Raw genomic sequence first — 16,607 nt, forward strand, 5'->3', positions numbered from 1 at the left:
CGATCAGACTATCCTTCGGTCCGGAGGATCTGATCGGTCCCCGGACCGATCGATCCTTTCTCCTTTTCCTACGTGTTGCTTCGGTCGGTCTCCGGACCGATCGGATAACTCCTGATACCACCGACGCGGTTCGATCGGGCAGACCGATCAGCCGTATCGTGGATCGGTTTGGGCTCCCAACCCTAACCTACGGTCACGAGCGAGCTACAGGCCCTCTCGACCTAATCCGAGAACGAGCTACGAGCCCTCTCCGACCTCGTCCGGTCCGGAGAACGAGCTACACGAGGCCCTTTCGACCTGGTTCGGAGAACGAGCCACGAGCCCTCTCCGACTTCGTTCGGTCCAGAGAACGAGCTACCGAGCCCTCTCTGACCTAGTCCGGAGAACGAGCTACCGAGCCCTCTCCGACTTCGTCCGGTCCAGAGAACGAGCTCCCGAGCCCTCTCTAACCTAGTCCGGAGAAAGAGCTACCGAGCCCTCTCCGACTTCCACGTCCGGTCCAGAGAACGAGCTCCCGAGCCCTCTCTGACCTAGTCCGGAGAACGAGCTACCAAGGCCTTTCCGACTTCCCATGCCAAGTCTCCATACTTGGACTTTTCCCGTGCCAAGCTCCCTGCTTGGACTTTTCCGTGCCAAGTCTCCATACTTGGACTTTTCCGTGCCAAGTCTCCATACTTGGACTTTTCCGTGCCAAGTCTCCCTGCTTGGACTTTTCCGTGCCAAGTCTCCATACTTGGACTTTTCTCGTGCCAAGCTCCCTGCTTGGACTTTTCACCAGATGTCTGGTCAATGTTGACCTATCTGGATTTCCCTTGCTTGGCTTCACTCACCAGAACTTTCCAACTGTCTGGCTTCACTCACCAGGACTTTCCCTTGCCTGGCTTCACTCACAAGAACTTTCCAACTGTCTGGCTTCACTCACCAGGACTTTCCCTTGCCTGGCTTCACTCACCAGGACTTTCACCTGGCTTCACTCACCAGGATTTCCCGAATCAGGTCGACTCACCTTGGGTCAACTAGGTCAACCTTGACCAAAGATTGCACCCACAATCTCCCAAGTTTGTATTCTGTCAAACATCAGAATACAACTTTTCTACTCTCGTCAAACATCAGAATAGAACTTTTCTATTCTCGTCAAACATCAAAATACAACTCGAGTCAGGTCAACTCGAGTCAGGTCAACTAGGTCAACCTTGACCTAAGGTTGCACCAACAAGGATGACACATACGTAGATCTTCGATCGAAGAACATTGGGGTTTGAATTTTTAACTTTATTATAATTAATCATTATTCATTATTAATTAACTCTAGTAATTGTGTACAATATATAAATTGTATATTTTTTTCCTACACAGGAGGAAATGACAAGTAGGGTTGCTCAGGCATCTCAGCCACCAGTAAAGGGAGGGGAGTCACAAGATCTATCCACCCAATAAATAAATAAAATTTATTATGATGTTGTGGGTGGAAGGACAATGAACTCCTCCCTCTACGGTCTTGGCTCCCAGGCCAAGGTGGTATTTGATCGCTTGAGGACTCCTAGGGGTCGTGCCAGTTCCTCTTCTACTTCTTCTTCTGAGGTGGAGTCATTAAGAAAAGAAAATAAAGAATTGAAGACTCAGATGACTACCATGGATCAGAGGTGGGAGGAGAGATGGGCTGCTCAGGAGCAGACATTGTCTCATATGCGAGCAGTCATTGCTAGATGGGACCGATCACAGCCGCCCCAGTCACAGGATCCCCAGTCAGAGCATGGTATTGAGTCACAGGAGACTCGAGACCCATTAGACCCTGCTGATGATTAGATTTTTCTGAGGTATGTTCAATCAATTACAACTAAATTTTTTTCTTAGTGCAATCATTCTAGTTGTTATTAATTCAATATTAGTGTTGTTTGATTGTGAACCGAACATATGGTTTACTTTCCCCATCATAAAATTTCTCATAACCATTGAATAACCATTTGGATTAATTGTTTATATTTTTAAATCATAGTATTTTTTCTGTCATTTGTCTTATTCTAATGTTTATTTATTGTATTTTTAATTTTTCTTCTCATGTTCCACTAATGTGTAGTGTACAACTTAAGTTTTATTTTTAGTTAAAGCATGAGTTTAATTTAGAACTAAATTCATGCTAGATTCTAAATACAATAGGTAAAATATGGAATATGTATATCTCGATCCTAAATTTTTATTACTTTACATATGAGTTTAATTTATATCACTTTTAGTTTTGCATATTGTTGTAAAAGAAGGATATGAAAATCCCATCACCTCTGACTAAAATAGCTGTAAAGTTAAATTGCTCTTATTATAACACAACTATTAAAACTTATAGTAAGCTTATTCAATTGCTTTATGGTATATATAGTAGTTGCTAACAAAGCTATTATTACTCATTAATGATAGCACTATTGTATCAAGATACATACTTCTAAGTTTTTGCTATGTCTTGTGTATTTTCAAATTTCAAATACCAAATGCATGCTGAAAATAAATCTGACACTACCATGAGCATGTTGCATACATCTTGTTTTCCACTAATGCTTGAATATGATTAATTGTTTCCTTATCTCTTATAAGATAGAGCAGTCATAACAATTTCATATTCTTATTAGGTTTTAGATTCTTAACAAATTTAGATATTTATCTTAAATTGTATTACATTTTGCAGGAGTCCGTATTGATACAATCACCACCGTACTATCATTGGATATCTACAATATAATCCAGGTACTTTATTACATGCAAAATTACTTATATATTACAATTCTTGAGGTATATATTACATTCATATCGATTCAGTCTGATTATAATATTTTATATTTGACTTTTACAGGATTATATTTGGATATATGTGTAGGTGATGTATCATTGTAAGTTTGGATATTTTGTATTTGATGTTAACTTGTCAGTACTATTGGATATTTTTGATTGTCAGTATGTTTTGGATATTTTGAATTTTGGAGATATGACCACTTGTTACTATATTTTGTATTATTTTTTAGACAGTTTTATTATTTGTTTGTGAGCATATTGTATGTTGTGTTGGTTGTTTATTGTATGGATTGTTATTATATATGATTTGAGTTTGTGTTACCATCGTTTGTGATGGTTTTTATTGTATAAAATTTGTATATATGATAATTGGGAAATGCAGAGTAGGTATTTCAAAACTTTTACTGGATATTACCGACGGAATTTAATATTCCGTCGGTATTTACCGACGGAAATCTTCATTCCGTCGGCAATCTATCGAATTGCAACAGGTGTTTACGATACATTACCGACGGAATATTGAATTCCGTCGGTGCTTGCCGACGGAATTTACTATTCCGTCGGCAACCTATCGAATTTGCAATAGGCATTACGATATATCACCGACGGAATTCAGAATCCCGTCGGCAATCACCGACGGAATTTAATATTTCGTCGGCAAGCACCGACGAAATTCATAATTCCGTCGGAAATATACCGACGGAATTCATAATTCCGTCGGTGATTGCCGACGGGATTCTGAATTCCGTCGGTGATTGCCGACGGAATTATGAATTCCATCGGTAAACTCCGTTACCCGCTGTTGGCCCTTTCTCCGACGGGAAACTTTTCTGTCGGTAATACTTACCGACGGAATTATAAATTCCGTCGGTAAGTTTCGACTGAATATAATTTCCGTCGGTAAATTGACCACCGACCCAATTCTTTCCGATAGAAAAAACTCCGTCGGTATTCTGTCGGAAAACGCATTTACCGATGGAATACCGACGGAAGATTCAGTCGTTATTCGCGACTTTTTTTGTTGTGTTGTCTTCAAATTCAGCTCCAGGCGTATTTGATGGTGTACATATTACTTCATACCATAAATGAACACGTGTTCTATAGTGAGTGACTCATCCTTTAACTTCGTATGATGAATGTTGCCACCACTATATTGAAATGGGTGTTACAAGGTAATGAGGGTGTGAGAAAATTTGTACGAAGTGATTGCCAATATGAGTGATAGCTATGTCCAGACGCTCTTGGTTTAGAATTGGAGGAGTTCTTAATGGTAAGTGAGTAAGACAACTCTCAATTTCCAAAAGCATAAAGTCCATCCAATGCATTTCTGGTGCCCACGATTCGAATCAATCCAATAAGAATAATAATCGATTGACTACCAAATTTCGATCTGAATAAAATTGATTATATAGATCCTTATTTTATTGAATTTCTTTTTTATAAACTTGAATTGTACTTGAAACCAATCGTCATCACCATACCTAATTAGTACAACTATTATCCTGAAACCAACCTTCAGGCATGTGTCATGTATTAAGGGTTGGAGGATGTGTAATTTAAAGGAAAGAGAGATTTTAACATGTGTCAAGAGTTAGATGAAATAATTTAAAAAGAGGAGAGATTAGAGGATAATTTAAAGAGAGAGGAAAGTTTTAATATATACCCGGAGTTGTCAATACTTTGAGGAGAGGTAATTTAAAAAAAATGGAAGGTTTTGACCTATGTAAAAAATTAAATAAAATAAAAAAAAACATTGATGGAAAAAATAACAAATAAAACTTATTAAAAAAAATAAAACTAATAAAAAATAAAATAAAATAAAAAATAAATAAAACTAAAAAACCAGAGATACATGAATAAAATATATATAAAATAAGTGAAGTGATCTATGTTAAAAATTATATAAAATAAAAAATTTAATAAAAATAATAAACAAAATGAATTAAAAAATAAAAATTAAATAAAATTAGAAAAAAAAAATATAAGAAAGGAGTTTAAACAAGAAAGAGTATGAAGGTCATTTAAAAAGGAATTTGTTAGGAGGGGTGGGAGAAGCAATTTGCGAGTAGAACATTCTGTGAATATGTCGAGTGCAATAGAACTACGAGCAAAACTTCCCTGGTTTACTACTGATCAGGATAAATCAATGGTGAATCTTTCAGACTACAGAATTACTTGGTGCAGTTACAACAATCTCTTTGACCCTAAACAGCTGAGAAATATTCCTTACTAAGTTTAGGATCTGGCTTCATTGATTTCTCTCCAGGTTTCCATCCAGCAGGGCAAACCTCGTCTGGATTCTCTTGAACATATTGCAACGCCTGCAGGACAGAAACAGTATGAATAATGAGCCTCAAGTATGGCTACCAAACCATTAACGATATCAAAAGCAACCGGAAACAAGCTTGAATGATATTTTCAGCACTGTAAGATACAGAAGTGCAAAGAACCATAGGTACCGATGCTACTTTGCTACTTTGATGAATGAGGTGTCATAGATCAGAGGGAGATTTCATCTGCTTTTATCAAGCGTTACCTGAAGTGTTCGCAAGGTTTCATCAACACTACGACCAATGGCAAGGTTATTGATGGTGGCATGCTGAATTACCCCTTCCTTGTCTATGATGAATAATCCTCGCAATGCAATACCCTAGGAAAATAAGTTCCCGGCAAATGGAAGTTAAATTAGTTTACAAGAACAGATCAGACCAATAAAACAACAAAAAATTCCCAACTATTAAAGGTCAGCTTAATGCTAGTTACAATTATTAGATTAATTACAGAGTTGATCACACATAGAAAGGCAAGCACCATCTACCTGATCTGGGATCAGAACGCCAAAGGATTTGGAAATTGATTTAGAGATGTCTGATACCAGTGGGTATTTGAGATCACCCAGACCCCCTGACTTCCTATCTGTTTGAACCCATGCCAGATGGGAGAACTGAGGAGGAAATATTGGGTTAAAATGAAATGAACCCAATAGTATAACAATAAATCCAATAACTACAGAAGTATAATTCATTGTTTCTTTTTTCCTTTGGTCATTCTGTCAATGAAATCTCATCTTGCATTATATTTCAGAACAAAACAATACATAATAATGGAGATAACTAACCAAAGAAACAAAAACAACAGAATTAAGACACCAGTTCTGAATGTGGAAAAAAAAAAGAAAACCTGTGGAAGTTAGAGAATGAAAATTACATTCCCCAAGAAGTTCATTTATAATTTGCACGCAAAAATGATTGGCAAAAATGGTGAGATAGTCTCTTGGAAATCATATGCACGAGGATGCATACATTAACTATGGAATTCCACCATGGTGAGAGGCAATAACTAACTGCTAACAATGCTGGGTTGAGGGAGAAAATGGAGAATGGAGATCATAGAAAGATCGAACTATGGAATCCCATAATTAAGAATTTAGAGTTGCCTGATCCTTGAAGGTGTGGAAGAAGTATTGCATGACAAAATATTGATAGTTGAGAAAAAATTTATATAGTGGTCTTTTCCAGAAAATAACTTCATTTATATTTTCTAAGAGTCAGTGATACTTCTTTTTTCTGACAACCATATATTGAAGACATCATAATATTCTGATAGACAACACTAAGTTGGGCAAAACATTGAAACTAGAATCAAGAAGCATGGATAGAATAAATAAATATATACAGATATACAGATACTAGATGTACCAAATATTAATAACAACTTACCACACTGTCAACTGAAACACCTATGACCTCTGTGTTTATCTTTTCAAATTCTGAGTAGCGGTCACTAAAAGCAATAATCTCTGTCACAATTGAAAGAAATTTAGTCCCATTGGTTCTGTTAAGATATGAAGTTTCAATGTTGGAAATAACTTACCTGTAGGGCAGACAAATGTGAAGTCAAGTGGGTAGAAAAACAGAATCACATACTTCTTTCCAATATAATCAGAGAGTTTGACCTGCCAAAGTAGCATGATGAGAAAGGCTAATCATTATCATATAATGCAAGAAGAGACACTTGAATACTTGATGCCAGATATACTTAAATAGATAACAAAGATTAAAGATAAGCATCTAATGATGAAATTCAAGTTTACATTAAGGGTGTTTCAAATTCAATCCTCATAGATATGTAATTCAAGATAGTTAAGAAAAAATGAGTCAGTTTTTTTTTTGTCAATAGATGAGATTATTCTAATGCGGAAAGGCTTGGCGTATGAAATGGTTTAAGTGGAAGGAAATGAAAAAAAAAAAAATTGTTTTGTTTCCACTATACTCCTTTCTTCTTGTTTACTTGGATGGAATCATAAGAAAAGAAATAATATTGATAACTTGTGCTTATTAGATGCTTAGACTTCAGTTCTGTTGATTGGTGAAGAAATGAAATGAAGGAATTGGACAGATTAAAGCCTTCTATCATCAAATAGAATTAAATAAAATCCTATATCTAGGTAACATAAATATAACCAACAATATAACTTAATATCAAACTAAATGATGAAAATGAACCCACTTATCCATCCCCAAATAGTTCATAGACATCAGTCGTTATTATTTTTTCCTTGAATCTGCAACTGATTTGGGGCATATGATGTTATGAGATGGAGGTATTATTCAAATGGATTATGAACAAACACAGTTGAGTGAAGCATTTGAAGGTTGCAATGATCACTGCGCTCTAGTAGATTTTTTATTTCTCTAAGTTTATACCATTGCTAACAACATTAGTCACTTATTTAAACGTACATTAATGAACTCCTGATCGAAAACAGCTTCAGCCTCGAAGTCCGGTGCTTTGTTCCCAACTAGCGGCAGGTAAGTCTGCAGAACATCAATCTCACTTTCAAATTTCAATCAAGAGATAAATACAAAGAAAAGAAGCCGAAGGAAACCCACTTGTTAGAAGTTGTTTTTCACGTAAAAATACCAAATGTCCAATATCTACACTATTCTCATACAAATTGTCTACTGTCTGCAAATTTCATCAAGTAATAAAAGGGAAACTTCACTATAAAATACATCCTAAAAAAAAAACTAAAACAGCCAAGAGTACAACGTATAGGATTCGTTACCTCGGCCGAAGCTTTGACAACGACACTTCTTGGGATAGATCTGGGGGCAGAACCCATCGGGGCGGGGCGGGCTGTGAAGCTCCGCCTCAGACGGTGGAAACCCTTCGGGATTGCTTGTACTATCCTTGATCCAGATGCAGACACCGAGGATGCCATCGGTGCTGTGAGCTTCGACGCAACGACGGGAGGAACGGAGCAGGCCATGGCGTCGGAGCACACACGCTCTCGCTCCCTTGCCTCTTCGCTTCTATGACGACAGATGTAGGATAAGAAGTCATCTCTAAATCGGCTCCGTTCATTTTATAACCAGAACCGGATCCAATGGATCTCGACGATTACGGAGCCTGGAGAATCTCTACCGTTCATCCAAATGAATCTGAATATTCACGGTGTGTTCCGGAGTCCCAATTATAAGCTTCCAGAAGCTACCGCGATAGCTGAAGACTGAGATCTTTTTAACCCACTGCCCTCTCTAGAAACACCCACCTCTAAGCTATGAGAACGTCACTCCAATGAGGCGGGTAGATTTGGGGAACGTATGTGCGAGAAAAGTACAAGGCGCATTGGCTCAACAATTTCTTAATTCAGAGATGCCACGTGTCATATAGGGCCGCACTCTCACCAAAACGAACACCCAAGGCGTTTTATCCAGTTAACACACGGTTCAGATTTATCCTAGACGACTATCCATTAACATCGGACCGTCAGAATTAGAGCACCGCGGCCAATCCGGTTTAAATAAAAAATGGGGATGAGTTGGCAGCCCAAGGCGCACGTATCGCCGCCTTGGACAAATCGATCGACAACGCATATTACGTAGCAATATAAATAATAAAGTTAAAAATTAGAAATTACAGTGGAGTTTTGATCGAGATCGTCCATTTTAGCTCGTGTGATGCGATGGGATGGTAAAATTGTTTTTAGAAATTAAAATAGAAGCATTAATCGATAAAAGAGGAATAGAGAATGAGAGACGATCTCACAACTTCCCTCCACAGCCACGCTACCCCTCCCGAACACTATAATTTCCCTCCCTCTCCATTCTTTTAACCCACCAGCCCACACCCCGCGCGCAAACCCTCCTCGAGCCGGCGACTCCAGATCCCCAATAGGATCTCAATTCCGGTGGCCTCTCCGGCCGCCGTTTGCCACCCTACGGGATCCGCTCTTCCTCCCGGAAACCCGACAGGCACAAGGGTCTTGGAGTCGGGATTCTACCTCGATAACGACGACCACTTTGGGGCTCGAGATCGGGGGTTCGAGCGGGTTTCTTTACGAACGTCGGATCTTTATAGAATAGGTGGGCGATGTCCGGCTGTCGAACTTCTGGGGACCGACTGGCGCGGCCGTGCGGACAGATCCCTCAATCGCTGAAGCACCGGCGACTGCTGTTGTCCTCGGCCAGTAAGGCTAGCCTGGTCGAGGACAACCGCTTCCCTGCTGCTGATGGGCGTGCAGCCGGCACTGAGGTGGCTGATTCCGTGGTCGTTAATACGCCTGTAAGTTCTAACTTTGGTGCTTCCTTTGTTTTCTCCTCCGATTCAATATGGAGATTTGATCTGGTAGTTGCAAATCTTTCGGGTGTTTTGTGTTGATTGATATTTTGTGAATTGAGTTGATAGTTTAATCATTTCTGGGCGACTTTTTGTGTTTTTAGGGAAGTCGTTGAGATCACATTTGGGCACTAGTTGCTAGCGGCAGAACTAGGTTAGGCATAGATTGGAAGGATATGTACTTTAAACTTGTGTTTCCAGCATATTCATCCTTTTTAATTTTTATCAGTAGGATCTGTGGAATTCCTAATTTTGGATGTGCTACGTAGTACCATTGATGCACCTATATTATTCTTGAGTCGAACTAAATTGTAATTCCTGAATGAATGATGAAGTGAATGTATCTCTAGATCCTTCAAGAAATTACGATAGGCTGCAGGGTTGAAATAGGACTGGTATTCTCATTTGGTCATGCTAAAATGCAGAAATATCTATTGTTCATTTTGTTTAAATTTTGTCTTATATTTTCATGTAGACTTGTTCTCCAAATTGGTTCACAGGATTTCTTAGTATAGTTGAATTGAGAGCATTAAGTTACTTGATCATCAAACATGGACCTACAAGGACAGCATATAAAACTTAGACATCTTTTCTAATAAAAGTGAGCCAAAAATCTTAATCAATAAGTTGCATACACATGAACACTATGTAGTCATTAACAAATCTTGTCTCTTAGAGATTGCCTTCTGCAAAAAGTTTAGCAACATATGGGTCGTTGGAAGTTTGGAGAAATATATCTTGAATATGACCAAGGGTGCTAAAATTACAAATAACATGTGAAATTGTCTCTGGCATTTCATGTCCTGGCAATTTGTTATTTTGATTCTATATGCTGCTTTTTCTATCTCAGTTTGGTCAAGAGATTGACAATCTACGTATCTTTCATTAGTCGGTTGAGATTTGGACCCAATTTGAAGCACCCACTTGATCTACATATCCTAGTTGAATATGTTTTAAAGTGTCTACTTTTTCGTTTACATAATGTTTTTTCACAACTATAAATAATCTGCTTAACAAAATATTCACAAACTGTTTTTTTTATGAACTGTATCTTTCAAGGTAAAAATCTTAGTACTTTAACATGTTACATGGTTTGTGTTGGATAAATGGGGGCCGTCTAAAACCACTTTTAGTTTACGAAAGGACAAATTATGCCTAACCAATTTATAATGTTAGTGCATGATTTTCAGAAATTAAATGTGAAAGTGTTTTTGCTATAAGTCCAACTCTTAGTAATCTTTATAGCCTAATCTTAGTTATCTGAATTTAAAAAGCTTTAATATTTTCATATATGGGTTTTGAAAAGTTATTAGCTGTTAGGAATTATTAATTGAGTCTATCTATCTTGACTGAATTTTTGTGTGATAGGATTTATAAAGAGAAAGGAAGCCTCCCTGGTAAGTCATAAATATGTTTAGGAGATCTAGAGGTGGTCTAGAATTTGTTGTTTTCTTTATGCAGGTAAGTTAGGTTTATTGAGTAGTCAGTCATTTTTTTCTCTTTTCACATCATGGAAGTACAAACCTTTTGTTTTGCTAGAAAGCTTTAGCTTGAAATACTCTTGAAAAGTAAAACTTGTGTAGCATTAGGCTTTCTCCAACTCAGGGAGGAGAAAGAATCTACTGATTCAAGAGAAGAATTAAGTGAATAAATTAGCTTTTATTGCAATAGAAAATAGAATGAATAAGTGCTGAAGCATGACCTGTGGTTATTTAATTGCAGTTTTTTCTTTCTTCTATATAAAGTAGATCTTAGCAGAAGTAACTCTTTGCCTCCAATGTATTTGCTATATTGTACAGTAATTCAATTCTTGCAGTATAATTTCCCTACTTAACTAGTAAATAATCCATATGAGTTGATGACTATAATTCGACTGAAGTGATATTTCATTTCTTAGCTGAAGAGAAAGCCTGAACATGGAGATAATGAGGCTTCTGAGTTGAGTGAGCTGAAGATAACTCCAGGCTCTGCTGAAGTAGTTAACAATCCTCTTGTTAGACTGACCAAGAAAAGTTATAGCAGACCTAAGGTATCCAAGCACAACAAATCTGATGTCCAAGATTCTCTATCAAATGCTGGTGCGTATTGCCATCCTTCCAAGGCTAGTGCAATGTTAATCTTCCACTAGAAAAGTAGATCATTATATACATCTACAAAGCGAACTGTAACTGGCTAAGAAGTTGAAGCTTTTTTTTAAATATTTAGGTCAGTGAACTATAATGATCATATTTTCATTAGAAATCTAACTCATAAGAAAGATTTGGTTTCCAGCAGGTTCGCCTTCATGCAATGCTCTTACTAATGTTGGTACTTGCCGTTATGATAGCTCTTTAGGTGATGGAAGTTGTGATTTATTTCACTTTCATAATAAAAAAAGGTTTTAAGTTTATTCTTGCAATTGAGAAATTCTTTTCATCATCATTATCTAATTTCATTGTCAGGACTCTTGACCAAACGGTTTATCAATTTGCTTAAACATGCACAAGATGGCACTCTTGATTTGAATAAAGCGGCAGAAACACTTGTGGTGAAGTCAATGCTTACTAATTTGAATAATTCTTCTCTTATACATAAGTAGAATTTTACTTGTAGGTGCAAAAGAGGCGAATTTATGACATCACAAATGTGCTTGAAGGGATAGGACTGATAGAAAAGAATCTCAAAAACAAAATTCGTTGGACGTAAATTATATTTTCCTCTAAGAATCTTGTTGTTTTCTGTGTGCTCTAAAATTTGTTATTTCAAAATGAAGAGTTTTCATAAATGCATTCCAGTGGCTTAGATGATAAAATGCCAGGAGAGGTTCAAAATGATCTGCCATTGCTGCAGGTATGGTTCATCATTGCTTTCTTAACAAAACCAAATAATCCTGTTTTAAATCTTCATTTCTAGAGTAAGTTGCTGTTAAATTCTCCACTGATATACAAGATCAACAAATTTTGCTAAATTTTGTGCCCTTCAGGCAGAAGTTGAAAAATTAGTTTTGCAAGAGAATCAGTTGGATGAGTGCATCAGGTTTGGTTTCAGTACTTAATCGAGCTTCTAGCTACTGCTTCAAAAATGCTATAAAACGCAAAGAATGCTGAAACATTCCACTTCTCATAGCAAAATGCAAGAAAGGATGAGGGTGTTCACTGAAACAGAAAGTAATCAAAAGTATGTTCTTTTCTTTTTCTCGCATTTGCATCTCACATATGTTTATCGACATCTATAAATAAAAATCACTTTATGTTACTTTGTACAACTTCAGGCTGCTTTATCTGACAATAGATGACATCAAAAGCGTACCTTGCTTTCAGGTTTTCTTATATGTTTTCCTTGCTTATTTTTGTAAATTAAAAATTGAAATTTTGGCTGTTAGTAATCACCAAAGGTTATCCTTTCATGCTTGTATGCAGAATCAGACGCTTATAGCAATAAAAGCACCTCATGGTACTACCCTGGAGGTTCCAGATCCAGATGAGGTAAAAAGAAGCAGTGAGTCAATATTTTCTTTCTTAATTTATTTCTCCAGATGTTAACCGAAAGTTCTCCCTCTGCATGAAGGCTTTTGAATATCCACATTGGAGATACAGAATTGTCATACGAAGCACAATGGGTCCTATTGATATTTACCTTGTAAGGTAGTCATTCTTTTTTATGTGCACAATATTTGTAAACAAGCTTTTTAATTAGATTGTATTTGTTCTTTAACAAGGCTCTTCTCATTCCTTTTTGTCGCTAGTAAATTTGAAAAGAATTTTGAGGAGATGAGTAGCGTTGAGACCCCTTTAAGAACTGATGAGATGGTAAGTTCTGGGTCACTGGAGGCCGCCATCTTGGCAGTTGCAACAGATGAGAGCAAAGATGAGAAAATGGAATTCAAGAATCAAGATAGACAGGGGTGCCTTGATGCAAGTTCCTCAGAGGATACTGGCTGTGGTATGACAAAAATTGTACCTTCTGAAATTGATGTAAGTCTGAGCATCTTGACCTTGAGATTCCAATCCGTCGTAACTATTATTACCCTTGAACTTTTTGTCAATTTCCGGAATATGCATCTCAGCTCAAACAAAAGAGAATGCAACTGATTAGTTAGGCTTCTTCCATGCTAGTGACATGTTCAATCTGAAAATCTCTCTAGTTTCATCTTTATTTATTAAACTACTAAGATATTTGATCATCATCATAGTTTACTTCTCAGAGGATTACTTTCTCATCATTCTTAAACTAAAGAAAAGGAATATAATTTTCTTATGACATGCTTATCCTTATCCAAAGAAATGTCATTTGTTTTGTCAGACAAATGTGTGTATTTAGAGTAGCTAGTTGAGCTTTTACATGATTTTATGTTAAAGTTTTATTGCTCATAAATTTGAAGTTCTCAATATAAGACAGCTTTTATCAGTTTCGCTCATTGTGCTGGTACTTGAAAGTACATATTCATGTTGAAAATAAATTCTCTTGCAGACTGATGCTGATTACTGGCTTCAATCAGATTTTGGAGCTAGCATTACAGATTTATGGAACACGCCGCGTATCCTGCCTGATATTTGCTTATATCATTTTCGTTAATGTGTATCTACTTCCATTAATAGAGATCCTTAACCTGTACTGCAGAATCACAATGGGACAGGTACAGGACAGATGACTTCACTACAGATAACACTAGCACGGCTGAGCACCAAACTCCATGTGGAACTATTGACCCCCCAACACATGCTCCGCTCCAAAAGCTATGAGATAAATCTAGGGACGTGAGAAATGAGATATAAGACAGCCTTTTCTGGGGAAAGATGATTAGGAGGCCCATCAGAAGTTGAGCTATGAAGCAACTGATGAATCAAACGACAAACTGATGATGCTCGTTGCGATGCGAGAGCGCTCTCGACTGCCAAAAGTGGCATACGCAGCCCGTTTGTTGGGTTGACTTTACATCTTACTGCCTGGTTCGCTCATGGAATATAATTCTCAATCGTGTTTTTTTGGCATCTCACTTGTCTCACCTGTATCTAGCTAGAGAGGGGGAGAGTGAGAGAGAGTAAATTGGCGTGCAGTTTTCCAGAAATCCCCAATCTATTCATTTGAAATGTGGCTTTGCTTCTGATATGCATTCACAGGAAATCCCTGCGTGCATGTTTTGACAACCTTCCCTTCCATTTGATTCTTAGAAAACATCCAAAGTTATATTATCTTCGTTAGGTACACAAATGTATCATAAGTTAGTATTTTATTTCTGGTACTGAAGATATCACACCAGTGATCAATCTACAATCATTACTTTTCAAAATTCTGATGGAATCCGTCGTCGAACGGAAAGATAAGATGCTTAAGTTGGAGTAATCTTCTTCCGTTGAATGGTTTACTCGTCGGTAGTCTTCTCTTGCTTCTTCCCTATCCAATTTGCAACGATTGGCGTCAGAGCGACAGTGGGCGGGAATCTGATCGGAGATGCAGCTTTATGAGCAGCATAGGCCAGTGCAAAGGTCCCTACCTTGCCCCCAGTCTCATCGGTGGCGATCCCAATCTGCAAAAAGCACGAAAGACGATACAAGTAGAGACTCTCCTGTTCCCTGAATCTCTGAAATGATGGAATAGTTTTTTCGTTACCTGATTGAGCAGCGCCTGGACATCAATTCCAGCACTGACGAGGAGGTAGCAAAGGGAGAAGGAGAGCAGAGAGAGGGTGATTGAGGTGGCCAAGTAAGCTCCTCCGTACTTGGCCAGCAGCTCCTTGGCTTGATCACCCTTGGACTTCTCCTTCCCCTCCTTGGAGCTAAATATCTGTGAGCAAGGATAAAGAGGAAGTTGAATCAAAAATCAGGAACTCCGGATTTCAGGAAACAAAAACACGTTTAATTTGCTTTGCTGACCTTCCAAAGGCCGAACTCCAGGCCATACTTCTCGGTGATCTCTTCCGAGGCGGAGGAAGAGGAGGAGGCGGCGTTGGTTTTCTGCTCCGTTTCCTGCAAAGCGCGGATGGGGGTGAGGTGGCGGTGTTGCCGCCGGAGTCGGAAGGTGGGGAGGCGGCAGCGGGCGGGGCGGTGGGTTTGGAGAGGAGGAAGAGTAGATAAGAGGAGAGCTGCTGTGGCCATTACGGCGTCACCCACCCGCCTTGCAGGAAGGCGAAGTGAGTACTAAGCAGTAAGAGAGGAAGGGGCAAACCATTGGCTGGCTCCTGTTGTGCCACCTCGGCGGTTCTCTGTCCAAGTGTTTTATGCGACGAATCCGAGTTGAATGGCAGTAGGAGTGGCAAAAACAATATCTTTCATAATTTATCATTTTTCAAACTGTTGACCGTTGTCAAAGTTCGGCTAAGATGACGACTTTATCTTTGCTACGTTAGTTACTATGAATCAAATCCAGTTGACACTGGCATTTTTTTATTCTTGTTATTTTACGTTTCATGACGAAATGAAAACGATATATTGTTTTATTTTTCATCCTTAAATAATTTTGTTTGAGTGTTATTATAATATTTTTAGTCAAAATTATTATAATCTTCTTATAATGCTGAATATAGGCCAAACATCACAGGGGTCCATCTAATATGATTATAAAATGATTTAGTAATTGATAAAATAGGAATTTAAAAATAGATCCAGAAATGTAAAAGCAAATTGAAAACTAATATTAATTTTCTGTTTCATGTGGAAGAGAAATGAGGCCAGCCGACGCCATGCGAGCCGTTTACGAGGAAGGAAAAAGGCTGTCCAAGGAAGGCATTTCATTTCAAAGTTGTCACAATCCTTTTCTGGTCGAACTCCTCCTTTGCTTGTCTCGTGTCCATCGATGTGTGGCCTGTGTTAATTAACGGCTCTTATTTTATTGTTTTCCTCGTGAAACAAATGCTTAAATGTGCCGGCCGAGCATAGCAATTAAAAAAAAAAAAATCCTAAGTAGTGTTTACCGATTTAGTCTTATGAAATTTTTTTATCAGTATACACATCTTATTTGAAGAATTTTTTTTTTTATAAATTTATCATAGTTGAAAATCAACTTTGAATACCTAAATGACAATCTTAACATTTTATCATTGCACCATAACCCCAGAGCGAGCTTAGCAATCAAAATTGACTTATGAGTGAGTAAATTGTATACTCTAGCGTTCAAAAATAAATACTCGATGACGTTATTTTTATTGAAATTGAGTAGGTCTTATGTTAGTAGTCATTCATAATTTACTTCTTTTGTATTGGTCTGGAAATGAACTATCGAAAGTACAG

The 16,607-nt window shown here is 37.8% G+C and overlaps 3 protein-coding genes across 4 annotated transcripts; 1 reads left to right on the top strand and 2 right to left on the bottom strand.

The window, feature by feature from the left end:
* Window positions 1–4,883: 4,883 nt before the first annotated feature.
* On the bottom strand, window positions 4,884–8,119 carry LOC122022333 (2-Cys peroxiredoxin BAS1, chloroplastic-like). Its single transcript, XM_042580297.1, has 7 exons — window positions 7,850–8,119; window positions 7,524–7,598; window positions 6,655–6,736; window positions 6,501–6,580; window positions 5,600–5,725; window positions 5,318–5,431; window positions 4,884–5,102 (listed from the first exon to the last, which is right to left on the bottom strand). The coding sequence occupies exons 1-7, from the start codon at window positions 8,051–8,053 to the stop codon at window positions 4,986–4,988; spliced, it is 798 nt and encodes a 265-aa protein (XP_042436231.1). The 5' UTR covers window positions 8,054–8,119; the 3' UTR covers window positions 4,884–4,985.
* Window positions 8,120–8,834: 715 nt separating this feature from the next.
* On the top strand, window positions 8,835–14,483 carry LOC122022342 (transcription factor E2FB-like). 2 transcript variants are annotated; one of them, XM_042580314.1, is made up of 14 exons: window positions 8,835–9,348; window positions 11,300–11,480; window positions 11,677–11,736; window positions 11,844–11,929; window positions 11,995–12,083; window positions 12,177–12,231; window positions 12,365–12,417; window positions 12,508–12,558; window positions 12,653–12,701; window positions 12,801–12,866; window positions 12,949–13,025; window positions 13,127–13,355; window positions 13,852–13,918; window positions 14,002–14,483. In XM_042580314.1, the coding sequence occupies exons 1-14, from the start codon at window positions 9,157–9,159 to the stop codon at window positions 14,121–14,123; spliced, it is 1,377 nt and encodes a 458-aa protein (XP_042436248.1). In that variant the 5' UTR covers window positions 8,835–9,156; the 3' UTR covers window positions 14,124–14,483. The 2 variants fall into 2 exon arrangements, with proteins under 2 accessions (XP_042436248.1, XP_042436242.1); XM_042580308.1 differs by having other exon boundaries at window positions 8,836–9,348; window positions 11,674–11,736; window positions 14,002–14,476.
* A 111-nt stretch (window positions 14,484–14,594) lies between these two features.
* LOC122022357 lies at window positions 14,595–15,543 on the bottom strand. The gene is made up of 3 exons (XM_042580325.1): window positions 15,255–15,543; window positions 14,992–15,165; window positions 14,595–14,908 (listed from the first exon to the last, which is right to left on the bottom strand). The coding sequence occupies exons 1-3, from the start codon at window positions 15,474–15,476 to the stop codon at window positions 14,744–14,746; spliced, it is 561 nt and encodes a 186-aa protein (XP_042436259.1). The 5' UTR covers window positions 15,477–15,543; the 3' UTR covers window positions 14,595–14,743.
* Between the last annotated feature and the right edge of the window lie 1,064 nt (window positions 15,544–16,607).

The sequence above is a fragment of the Zingiber officinale genome, chromosome 1A (genome assembly GCF_018446385.1).
Source record: "Zingiber officinale cultivar Zhangliang chromosome 1A, Zo_v1.1, whole genome shotgun sequence".
NCBI classification, from domain to species: Eukaryota; Viridiplantae; Streptophyta; class Magnoliopsida; order Zingiberales; family Zingiberaceae; genus Zingiber; species Zingiber officinale.